The following is a 13,602-nucleotide window of genomic DNA, read 5'->3' as shown; positions in this document are numbered from 1 at the left end:
GTTATGAACTATTATAGTGATTGAATTTTTTATTTTATAGCTTAAAAGTAAAAAGTTCATTAAAGACATGGAACTTAAAGGTACAGGAAAAAAAGATGCATTGCGAGAGATTCAAAAAGTACAAACTCTCTTACTACTGCAACTCGCATCCTTAAAACCAATCCTTCGGCCTCATAATTTTATATTTTTTCAAATAAAAAAAATAAAATCAAACTCTTGAGTCCCACACCCACCAACACCCTACCACACTGAAACAATTCACGGGCTTGTGATTGATTATAGTGATTGATTATGAGTAATTATAGTGTTAAAACCAACAAATTATCAAATTAAAGTTATTTACATCCTATTATAACATTTAGTTATATCCAAAAGTAGTAATGATTATAATCCATTATTTGTATGAAACTTTCCCAGTTTCTCTCAATTTTAAAATTTTTAACTCAAAATTGTGGACTTATATCCCAAAATGGATAATTATCAATTCAAAACTGAGAAATTTCACTATAAAATTGAGAAAGTTCTCAGCTTACCAAATAAAGAATTTCTCAAATTCCTCATTTTTAATTTTTAAATTATTCATTGAACAATAAATTAAAAATTAAAATAAATGAGATATCTCTCTTTCATGAACATATATATACAACTAACATAAATTTTAAAAATTTAAAAGTTTCAGTGTTTTCTCAATTTCAAATTATTGATCAATTGAAAAATAAAAGGAATTCGTCTAGAAGAATTTTAAAATTAATTCTTAACTCAAAATTGTGAATTTGTATCCTAGAATATATATCAAGCTAAAACTGGAAATTTTGATCATAAAATTGAGAAAGTTCTCAGTTCACCAAACAAAGTATGTAATGAATTTTCATTTTCTAGTTATTCATTGAAAAATCAATTAAAAATTAAAATATTGAGATCTCTTTCTTTCTTTCACAAATTGTAAGATTTAGATAACGCAGCGGGTAAAAGGATTCAAAATCATACCTTATGTAATAGAATCTGAAACAAAGAACCTTGTGGGTAAACCACGTGCTTCACAAACCATGAACTAAGATCACTCAACAATGAAATGATACCACAGTATAAGTATCATCCACTCTATTCACAGTGTAAAGGCTTGATCATTATTCTAATGGGAGAGAGTTAGAGAGAGAGCATGGGAAAAATTCATTCGTTATTTGATTCATCCCACATCCCATATATCCTATCTGATAAATAGGCCAGATTCTAACCATTTATTAATATCTCTTGATATGATAGATATAGATATTGATAGTGGGTTATCCAAATAGGATAGTTATGAAAATTCATATTTAAATTACATGGGTAATTTGAATGGGTCATGGGTCATGTCATATGAGCGCCCAAATCTGGGTCCAATACCCGGCCCAATTTCCAACATCTTAGTCGCACATGAGTTGGCATGATATTGCCACATCTCTATCTCAATCTCCCCAAATGTTGAATAATCTCATGCTAGCCAATGAACCGTGCGACTGCTGAGAACACCTGCATGTGGGAGCTCTATACTAGAAACTCAAAATGAGCCAGCATAGAGACATCAACCCAAAAAAGAATAGAAATAATGTCTCATGTACCAAGACCTATCTAGTTATATTGGTCCAAAACATCTCTAATCCCTCAAAGAGCATGTTTGACCCTCCTAGGTCTCGCATTATATTCACACTCAATCAATATCCCATACAGAGCGATGTGAGTTGTCGACGGTGAATATAAAGCAGAGATGTAGAACTAGATGTTCTTCCCTTCACCCTCATATCATTTAACTCGAATTGACCACTTTCCTAATAATGTTCCTTAAAGCTGAATCATACATGGCTGCAGACAACATACCAAAGTAGCCAAACATCAACTCCTTATCTTATGACATAGTCAAAGGTCACAAAAGGCACAAAGTGAAGTCAATGGAAAAAATGACTTTTAGGACTCACACGGTGATGAAGCAAGGATCCATTCTTGTACCTCGCTAACGGGTCGATAAGAACATGCAATACGAATGCATGTTATAGTGGGGTAACTCTTCCAAAGAGTGATGTTAAACTCACACACCATACGGATCTTAGTCCAGTCGCTCTTAAGTGCACAAGTCACTTCCTAACGTCTAACTCAAATTCTCTATTTCCTTGCCTCTCAGGCATCAAATGAGATCTCGCATCTGGCTATCCATAACAGACACATCATGGAAAAGTGAGTACTCTCATATCCATGGTCAGTTTTTAACAAGATCTCATCTTGGCTCCAACCAAGGCGACATAGCTAGTGGATAATTTTAGCCTCTCTATTAGCTCCAAATACAATAAGCCACTAGTGTCATCCTTGCTCGCAACCTAGCGCTAAGGGCGATTGCTCGTGTGAGTGAGCCAATCTTGCCTGCTAACACCAAATTTATTTATTCTGTGTGTGCTAATTCACAAAACATTGCAAGAAGTAGTAAACATAAATGTGTAATAGAAACAAATATGAATAGTAATGGCATAAATATCCAAAAATAAAAATAAAAATAAGAGTTCAACTGAATAGACATATATCACCACCTACGCAGTCCTAAAGCCCTAACATGAGTAAGATAAACATTTTTGGCAATGAGCTTAGTCAAGGGGTCCACAGCCATGCGACTCACAGGGATGTGCTCCAGGATCACTTCTTTTTGCGCCACAATGTCTCTGATAAAGTTGAACCTCACATCAATGTGTTTGGTTCTCCCGTGGTACTTAGGATCCTTAGTATAAGCGAGTGCAGCCATGCTGTCATAATGGATAGTCACAGGGTCTGAAGTGTGTGTGACAATATCCAAATGCTGAAGGAATCTCCTCAACCAAACGGCTTCCTGAACGGCAGATGAACAAGCCACAAACTCAGCCTCCATAGTCGATAAGGCGATACAGGATTGCTTTTTATTACTTCAAGAAGTAGCACCATCACTAAGCATGAAAGCATATCCTGAAGTGCACTTACGCTCATCTAAGTCTCCTCTCCAGTTAGCATCACAATAGCCAATTAGACGTAGATCTGAACTTTGATAGCAAAGTGTGTAATTTGCAGTCCTTCTAAGATATCGTAATATCCTCTTAACTGCTTTGCAATGAGATGGTCCTGGGTTGGATTGGTAATGACTCACCAATCCGATTGTATAACAAATGTCAGGGTATGTACACATCACAGCATACATCAAACTTCCAACAGCATTCGCGTAGGGTACACGGGCCATCTTTTTTTTCTCTTCTGGAGTCTTAGGGCCCATATCAAGGCTTAGGCTCTTATTTCTCGCAACAGGAATGTCAATGGGTTTGCAGCTCTGCATTTGGAATCGCTCTAGGATAGTCTCTTAAGACAAACCGAGAAGTCTCTTAGGGCGATCCCTAAGGATTTTAACACCGAGCACATAGCTTGCTTCATCCATGTCTTTCATCTCAAATGTAGAGAACAACCACTTTTTAGTGGTGACAATCATCTCCTTGTCATTTCCAGCCAATAATATGTCATCCACATATAATGACAATATCAGAAAAATGTCCTTGGACCACTTGATGTACACGCAATGATCTTCATCAATCATCGTAAACCCATTTGAAACAATGGCTTGATAAAATCTCAAATTCCACTGTCTAGATGATTGCTTTAAGCCATAAATAGATCGTTGAAGCATGCAACCTTTGCGCTCCTAAGCTACTACTACAAAGCCTTCTAGTTGATCCATATAGATCTCTTCATCCAATTCTCCATTGAGAAATGCAGTCTTAACATCCATCTGATGTAGCTCTAAGTCCAACTGAGCTACTATGGCCAGAATTAGGCGAATAGAGGCAAACCTCACAACTGGTGAAAAGGTTTCCTCATAGTCCATACTCTCTAATTGGGTGTAGCCTTTCGCCATTAGGCGAGCCTTATATCTTTCTATGGAATCATCCGCCTTGCACTTGATTTTGAGAACTCATTTGTTTCCAATAGTCTTGCGCCCTGGCAGCAAATCAACCAAGTCCCATACATGATTTTTCTACATAGACTCTATTTCTTCATCCATTGCAACTCTCCATTCTTTACTACTAAGGGATAAGAGAGCCTCTTTGAGATTCTTAGGCTCCATCTCATCACTCGTGGCAATCATGAATGCTTCCCCTTCAATCTCAAAACGACGATAGGGTATAAGTCCACGTTTGCTTCTACGCAGTTGAGAGTCCTTAGAATCCACATCCATTGGATCTAATCCATGGGCAGGAAAATTGCTCTCATTGTCCCTCGGAGCTTGAGGGATTATTTCCTCATTCTCTACTAGGCTACTAGGTGTGCCATCATGTAGATCCTCCATCTCATAGAGCTCTACTTCTCTAGTTACCTCACCTCTGCTAGGGAAATCCTTCTCTAGGAAATCCACGTCTCATGACTCAATTTCAGTCACACTTCTATCCGAATGCTCCCCATTAAACACACAGCCCTTAGAATGCTCACTATAGCGAATGAAGATACACTTCTTTCCTCTAGGGCCTAACTTCCCAAATTTATGAGAAGCGTTGTGTATGTACGCTGTCGAACCCCAAGGCCGCAAATTGCCCATATTAGGCTTTTTGCCAGTCCACATCTCATATGGGGTGGAAGGAACTGATTTGGAGGGCACACAGTTAAGGATGTAGACAGCAGTCAACAAAGCATCTCCCCAATACGAGATGGGAAAATTAGTTTGTGCATCATAGATCTAACCATGTCAAGCAATGTGCGATTCCTTCTCTTCACTACACCATTTTGCTATGGAGTCTTGGGAATTGTTAATTGCCTGATAATTTCTTTGTCCTCACAGAGCACTTTAAATTGCTCAGATAGATACTCGCATCCCCAATCAATCCTTAGAGCCTTAATGCTCTTGTCTAATTGATTCTCAACCTCATTAACATATCGTCTAAAGCAATCCAATGCTTCTGACTTGTGAGAAATCAAATAGATATGGCCAAAACGCGTGCAATCATCTATAAATGTGATAAAATAAGAGGCTCCATGCCTTGCCCTCACATTCATTGGTCCACATATATCAGAATGAATAAGCTGTAATGGGACAAATGCCTTTTTGGCTTTCCAAAATGGTTTCCTTGTTGCCTTTCCAGCAAGACAGTGCTCACAAGTAGGCAAAGTGACTCTACTGAGTGGGCCTAAAAGGCCTTCTCTAGCCAATCTAGTAATCCTGTCTTGCCCGATTTGGTCTAATCTAGCATGCCATCTCATAGAATCATTATCACAAATAGATGCAATATAAGAAATAGAGCCATTGGCATTTTTGTTAAAACTAGAATCATCCACATCCAAAACTAAGAAACCATCTAAAAGATAACCAAAACCATAAAAAATTGTTCCCAAATAAATACTAACACCATTATTCTCAAAACAAAAGCTAAAACCAAGGCTCATTACGCTAATAATTGAAACTAAGTTTCGCCGAATATTCGGAGCATAAAGAACATCATGAAGATACATGGTGCGCCATCGTCGCATTTCCAACTTGTATGTGCCAATGCCAAGCACCTCCACACTGGACTCGTTCCCTATGTAAACTTTTCTACTCCTAGCAGGTACTCATCAATACTCAACGAACCTTACTCTGTTCCTCGCGATGTGGTTTGTTGCTCCTGAGTCTACAACCCAAAAATGAGGAGAATGAGCAATTGATGCTTGACTAGAAACAAAGCATTGAATGCTAGAAATTAAGTAAGGGAGTACCTTCTTCTGCTCAAGGCAATACTAAGCGAAGTGTCCTTTTTTGTTACAGTTAAAGCATGTCAGTTTAGCCTTTACCTTCTTGCCACCTCTCTTGCCCCTACGCTTGAAATTTCTAGCGCCATTGGGCTTTAGCGTAACAGCTGCTTGCTTATTAGGAGCACCCTTTGCTTTTGCACGCTTGAACTGAGAAGTCCTACGTGAGCTTGACTCAACCACCATAGCAGAACCATCAGACTTACCCGCCTCTAGGCGTTCAGCCTCTAGCTCCAAATGACGCAATATGTCCTTGAATGTTTTCACATTCTCATTGTGCATCATGTTCTGCTTCATTTGCTCTCAAGAATTTGGCAGAGAGCGAATCACAACTTGTACTTGTTGCTCTTGAGTCAAATTGGGCCCAGTGACCGCAAGCTCGCGTATCATGGCTGACCTGACCCTCAAATGCTGCTTCATGGAGTGATGCGCCTTTTTGATAAGAGTCAAACTTCATAGTCAACCTACGTAGCTTTCCCAAAGAGGTGACACCAAAATTTTCTTGAGAGCTTCCCACATCCCAAATGCAGTCGGGCAATGCTCAAACTCACTAATCAAGTCGTTGTGCATGCTGCTCAATATGGTAAAGCGCGCACACCGATCTTTGTTACTCTAAGTCTGAGAAACTTCAAGATCACGACGATGTTGAGTTGTATTGCCCTGCTCAAGTTCAACCATCACTTGCTCAAGTGTGTTCAAAACTTCTTGCTCATTGAGGAGGTATTGGATCTTACGGTGCGATATGTCCTGGTTATCGCCATCCAATTTCTCTCCTTTAGTTAAGTCTGCCACCACTATTTTAGTTGTCATTTCTACATACAGAGTAAAGAAAGAACAAATACGAAGGCGATATTAATGATAGCAACACAAAATTATTTTGCAGCAAAAGAATCTAAATTAAATAATGATAATATTACATACGTCTCAAGATCGAAAATTTGCTATGCTCGTAATCATCTCTTGTGCCTCTAGTGACAATCATCAAAACTTAATTTAATTCCACGCGCAAAAACAAATAACCTCCCACTACTTATGGCATGTACAAAACATGATAATTAGTCTAATTCCGAACAATAGCATCTTAATGTAAATTTACAATTAACTCATGCTATATTTCATTTAACAATGGAATTAGAATATAGATAATAAAAAAAAAAAACTAATCATGCTTCTCGAATCACAACATATTACAAACTCTAGGGAAAAACAATAATATGCTGTGTTTAATGTTCAGATTATGCCAAAACAAAAAGTACATCACTTTTGAAATTTTTCTGGAATTTTAAATGATTAATAAACACACATAAAATCATAAATAAATATTCCAAAATCTGGGAAAATGTAACAATCATACCAGTAAATAGTAAACCATTACAGTAGTCTATAGTAAAAATTTCAGTCCTAGAAACTTAGTCATGCAACACCAAAAGTATTTTAAATCAGAAATAATGAATTATTATCTCAGAAAAATATTTTTTATTTTCATAAAATTTTAAAGATTGTACAGTAGATAAAAAAAATTAATTTTAAGTCCAATATTACCAATCATGCTTAAAACAAAGCTATAATGAATTACTTATGACCATTTAAAGCAATTTTGGATTAAAAAAAAAAAAAAAACAGAGCCTTAGCATCCAACAGCCAAGCCAGCGCGGCGTGGCTCGGTTCGGTATGTTGCATGGCGCGCATGTGGCAGCGCACATGGCACGCGCAGACGGCGCGCGTGTGGGAAGCGCACCTAGCGCATGTGGACTGGTGATTGGCCGGCGCTGACGGCGTCATCTGGCAAGTGCGGCTCATGCGCCGCCTTCCGGGGTGTTTTCTGGTCCAATTTTGGTACTGCCGGACTCTATTTTCCAAAATAAAGATAATGGTGGTCTCAAAAATGACATTTAATAAACACAAATGATGAGGTGTATTACACACTCTCTCTAATGAGAGTAGAAGTGTAGAAACTTTGCACTTCATCGTCTTTCTGAAGTCACCAAAAACTCAAAACTAACCCAACTTAGAGTTTGATTTTTCTCATCAACTGTTAGTCCAAATCTAACAAATAATATATGGTTTTAAAAGTCTCGAAACAAGGATTCTAAACATGTAAGATTTGTAGACTAAAATTAAAGCATGTAAAACAATCATGCAAGTAAAGTTTCGGGAATATAAAATGAGTCTCCATTTTTCTTGAAATCTAACCGTCAGATTTTTATGAAACTTTGCAGATATGTTCAACATGAAATGTACTACAACATATGTAAATTTCAGGTTAATTAGAGAAAGTTTAAAAAAATATTAATTTTCATGCATATATCATGTATATATATAATTATATATATATATATATATATATTTTAATTCATAAAAATGAGCACGAAAATACCCTATAAGATGCTCTAATACCAATGTAAGATTCAGATAGCGCAACGGGTAAATGGATTCAAAATCATACCTTAGGTGATAGAATTTGAAACAAAGAACCTTGTGGGTAAATCACGTGCTTCACAAACCACGAACTAAGAGCACCCAACAATGGAGTGATACCACAGTATAAGTATCACCCACTCTATTCACAGTGCAAATGCTTGATTGTTATTCTAATGGGAGAGAGTTAGAGAGAGAGCATGGGAAAAATGCATTCATTATTTGATTTATCCCACATCCCATATATTGTATCTGATATATAGGCCAGATTCTAACCATCTATTCATATCTCTTGATAAGATATGATAGATATAGATATTGATAGTGGGTTATCCAAATAGGATAGTTATGAAATTCAAATTCAAATTCAAATTACATGGGTAATTTGAATGGGTCATGGGTCATGCCACATGAGCGCCCAAATCCGGGTACAATACTCGGCCCAATTTCCAACACAAACATATATATATATATATATACAAACTAACATAATTTTTAAAATTTTGAAAGTTTTTTTTTTCTCAATTTCACACAATTGAGAAATTTTAATTTGACCAAACAGAGAATTTGTCATTTTCAAAATTTTAATGTAAAACTCAATTGAAAAATAAGAAGAATTTGTCTAGGGAAAATTTTTAAGATTAAAAATAAATGAAATAGCTCTCAATACAATAATCAAGATTAGAAAATGTAATAACTTTTTAAGAAGTGAATAACTTTTTTATGTACATAGATTAATAATGTAAGTGGAGAAATTCAAGTTTATCTGGTAGTTTGGGATTTTATTTTTTTTAGTAATTTTGAATTTTTAGTTTTTTTATGAGGTGAATAAAAAATTAACGTGTTTAAAAATGACTTTTTTTTTTTTATTATTGTATGAAAAAACGTAAATTAATAGTATGTATAACTTGCTTTTGTAGTGATTTTTTAATTTTTAACATTTTTTCCAACTTTTTTAATGATTGGTCTTTTTCTTTTTTAAAGCTTTTTTAGCATTTTTAACATAAAAGATTAAGTTTCCAAACGAGGCCTATATAACATTAATAGATGTGTACAGTAATTTTTCCCCCCCAAAAAAATTATCTTTATTAATTGATCTCGATAGATAAATTTAATCTTGAGATTATGGGTTCAAACTTCGGAACAATCACTTTGTGTAATATGCCAAAGGTTAGGTGTGTACTCAATCTTTCCCCTCTCAAACACACATTAATGTGTATTTGGGTGTTATATGTTTTTAAATTAAAAAAAAAAATGTAAATGAAAGATCTTTGGTGGTAAAAAAAAATTTAAAAATAAAAAGTATGACATGCCAATATGCATCAGCGTGGTTTAGATTGATAATAAATTAAGAGTTTGGAATTTAAATTGACAATTAAAAATTCAGGTTTAATTTGTTAAAATGATTAAACCTTAGAGATTTTTTTTTTAATTTTTTATTTTATTTTATAATTTCTCCTAGAAAAAATAATTTTTAAAATAAATATAATAAAAATTTAACTAATTTCATGCCAATATACAATTTTTTTATTGAGGATATTAGGATTAATGAGTCCAGCGCAATAAAAAACTTGTAGAAATGAGACTGTAGATTAAACTCAAAATCTATTTGTAATTTCGTAAATTTTCTAAACCAACAATCAATTAATATTGATTTTCATCAATGTCTTTTGTACACATTAATCAGACTCGCCGAAGGAAGAAGTCAACTAAAAAGTTGTCCAAAGAGGATCTCTTGTCTGTCTGAAGAAGTAGCATTATCCATAAGCAATAAAGAAAGTTGCGTCATCTGGAATGGAATCGGAAGAGAAGAAGGCCTTTGGAAAAATGGAGAAAAAAGCCTCACCTTCGTCTGCGTCAAAGCAAGTCTTTGACAAGGAAGAATGCGTAGGGATGATACGAAAAATTGAGGCTTTGACAAGGAAGATTGACTTACTTCATCTTCTCCAGTCATGCCAATCAGAATCATACCACTTTTTTGGCTTTACAGATAAGCTCGGGTGGATACGAGAACTAAGAGAACTAAAAATTTCGGTATCAAATAACAATCATGTCAAACATGAAGAATTTCAGGATGTTCGAAGACGCATTTATGGTATCGAAGCGCAGATTGAGAACGAATTTCAGGAGGTTGAAAGAAACTTGGTCCATAAAGATTCAGGAATTTGGGCTTTTATACCTCAAGAAGAAGATGATATTATGAGCTTAGATGAGAGTTTGACACAGAAAAGCTTTTCCCGTGAAGGTTCTGCTAATTGGACTTCTAAACGCCAAGAAGATGATATTATGAAGTCATATGAGAACTCGACAGACAAAGCAGAGGGTGGGCTAACGCCTGAAACTAGTGGAGATCAAATTTTGGAAATAGCTATCGATTCTGCTGTTCGCTATGTTTCAAAATGTATTGAACATGGAATAATTCGAAGGATTGGGATTTCAGGGATCGGAGGGGAGAAAGTAGCAAGTGCATTAAAGGATATGCAAATGATCATATCCAAGTGCAGGGTTGTCCTCTGCATCTCTGTCTCTCGACATCACAGCATCGAAGAGGTTAGGCAGAACATTGCAACACAGACTGGCAGATTAAGATCTCGTAAAACTGATTACACGTCGGAGGGATCACAAGACCCATATTTGCCTGACCACTTCTTGCTGCTTGTGGATTGCATTGATGGGCAGATAGACCTACATGACTTAAAAATCCCTGATAGTGGATTCCTAGTGCTTACAACTCAATCGCAAAAAGTCCATGAGATATTGGATTTGGATTTGGAGATCAGAATGGAAGATCATCTGTTACCCTGGAAACTATTCTGTTGGAATGTGGGCCCATCACTTGTTCATTCTTCCTCTGTCATCCAACAAATGGCCGCCCAGTTAGTGACAGAGTGCCACGGCCATCTGCGTGCCGTTGTTCTTCTTGCGAGGGCCTTGAAAGGTGTGACTAATATTCGTGTGTGGGAACTTGCACTCAACCAAGTCATGGTTAGACCAAAACCAAACCAAAGCGAACCAAGACAAGTCATGTTTCATGTGTTAAAATTCGTTTGGGATCAGAAGGACTTTACAACAAAACAATGCATTAAAAACTGCACAGACTGCCAGGAATGGAGAGCAGATTCACTAGTATCATCTTGGATCAAGCATGGTTTAGTAGCAACAGAGGCAAACGGAAAAGTTATTCTTCAAAAACTCATTAATTCCTTCTTGCTAGAGAATTTTGACAATGGTTTTGTCCAAATGCATGAAGAAACTCGATTTGTCATGAGAAGTTTTAATCCTAGTCATTTAAGGCTAGGGGGATTAGGATTGACTGAAACACCAGAAGTTGAAGATTGGTTTTATTCCGAGGAGATTGAGTTGATGAATAATAAATTATCTGAGCTACCGGAGAAACCCGAGTGCTCATTTCTCCAAATATTGTTGTTACATAACAACTATGATCTGATGGAAATTCCTCAACTATTCTTTCAAGACATGCCTCACCTAACACATCTAGATTTGTCTTGTACTAGCATAAAGTCTTTGCCACCTTCCATTTCCAATTTGAAATCACTTCAAAAATTCTTTTTGAGAGGTTGTGAACTTCTCATGGAACTGCTGCCCGATATCGGAGCTCTTGAGAATCTTGAGGAGTTTGATCTTGAAGGAACTGAAATAATGTATCTGCCCAAGGAAATTGGAAAACTAATCAATTTGAGATGCTTCAAGGTCTCTTTTTGTCAACATGCAAATTGCTACAAGGAAACTAAGCAGATGGAGACAACAATCTCTACAGGGGTGTTGTCAAAACTCAATAGATTGCAGGAATTAATCATAGATGGTGAGTGGTGGGATGCTGATGTGAAGGTAATCCTGAATGAACTAGGTAACTTAAAATTGTTGTCTATCCTTGAGTTGTATCTACCATCAGCTGAATTGTTGAAACAATTGTTGCAACGACTTGGACGGTTTAGAGAAGAATACTTTCATTTTAGATTCACAGTTGGCCACCATCGACAACGCATCATATCCCGTCTACCCCATGAAGTTGAAGAGATAATCAAGAAACAAAAGAAACGGAAGAAATGCCTTGAGTATATAAATGGTGAAGGCATACCAACTGAGATAACCGTGGTACTCAACTGTGCTGATTTTTTCTTCCTAGACCGCCACTGGACAGTGAAGACGCTTTCTGATTTCGGGAATGAAAACATGGTAAAGCTCAGATTTTGCTTGCTGGTGGAATGTAATGAACTTCAAACAATTATTGACGGAGATTATGAATATCCGTTGTATCTTGATAAACCTGTATTCAAAGACCTGGAGTACTTAGGTATTCATTATATGAGGAATTTACAAAGTATTTGGAAAGGTCCAATTGATGAGGGTTGTCTATCCAATCTGAGGGTTTTGGCATTGCATATGTGCCCCAATTTGACTACCATTTTCACACCAAATTTGCTTGGTAATCTAAGGCGATTGGAAGAGCTTAGAGTTGAAGACTGCTGCAAAATCAAGAGCCTAGTAAGTCAAGAATCTTCAGACTTGAAACATGGTTATGTTCTCCAATCGTTGAGGAGGATATCACTTCTTGACCTACCAGAATTGGTTAGCATTTCAGATGTTCCAAGTAGTAATCCGATAAGTCTGATTGTTTATAATTGTCCAAAGCTTGAAAATCTTTATGCTAACACAGCGCCTGCTATTAAATATTTGAATATCAAAGGAGAGAAGGAGTGGTGGGAATCATTAAAGTGGCATCAATCAAAGTCAAGCAGCAGTATTCGGCCAACTTTTAAGGAACTTGGAAGGGCTGAAGATTTGATAGATGAATTAGCTAGAGAAATCTACTCACCAATCTCAAAAATCATCAAGCCGTCAAAATTTGTAAGGGCTTCAAATAGGATAGGTGGATCAGCTAGAGACATCTACTCAACAAAGTCAAACAGCAGCAGTATTCGGCCAACTTTCTACTTATATAACTAGGTAATGTCTCATACCTATTTCATTTAAGAAATATAGTGGATATTTGCTTTTCCTCTAAAAGCATTTATTATACCAAACCAACCAAATTCTCATACTTGCATTGTGATAAGTCTTATTATCACCTCTATTTCAAGTTAAATTGGGATGGATCATCGAATTATGTATACATTTTGCATCTTTTTAGCACCCTTTTGGGTGACATTAGACTGCAATAATAGCACATGCTTAATTAAATAACAACCCATGCTTAATTCCCTTAGCTAATTGAACCCTTACCCATGTGGTTAGAGCCTGACAACAAATTACTTCCATAGGTAGCAAATAGATCCAAATTTTTATTTTTATTTTTTCACTAGGCTTACTATTACAAGCATAGTGAATGAATTTAGGGTCACTACACATACATCTGAAACACGACAATTAGCTAATTAATTTTATTGATTCTAACACTATTTG

At 36.2% G+C, this 13,602-nt stretch overlaps 1 protein-coding gene across 1 annotated transcript in view; it reads left to right on the top strand.

The window, feature by feature from the left end:
- LOC114305204 (disease resistance protein RPS2-like) overlaps positions 1 to 13,146 on the top strand; it is a 42,394-nt gene extending 29,248 nt beyond the window's left edge. The window contains exon 3 of the mRNA XM_082909955.1: positions 9,866 to 13,146. Within this exon, the coding sequence (XP_082766081.1) occupies positions 9,973 to 13,146 (3,174 nt within the window). The 5' untranslated portion in view covers positions 9,866 to 9,972. The remainder of the gene's footprint in view (positions 1 to 9,865) is intronic.
- The last annotated feature ends 456 nt before the right edge of the window (positions 13,147 to 13,602 follow it).

Source organism: Camellia sinensis, chromosome 2 (genome assembly GCF_055761805.1).
Source record: "Camellia sinensis isolate YWXY chromosome 2, ASM5576180v1, whole genome shotgun sequence".
Taxonomy (NCBI): Eukaryota; Viridiplantae; Streptophyta; class Magnoliopsida; order Ericales; family Theaceae; genus Camellia; species Camellia sinensis.
The sequence above is the reverse complement of the archived record's forward strand: the minus strand, read 5'-3'. Positions and strand labels throughout refer to the sequence as shown.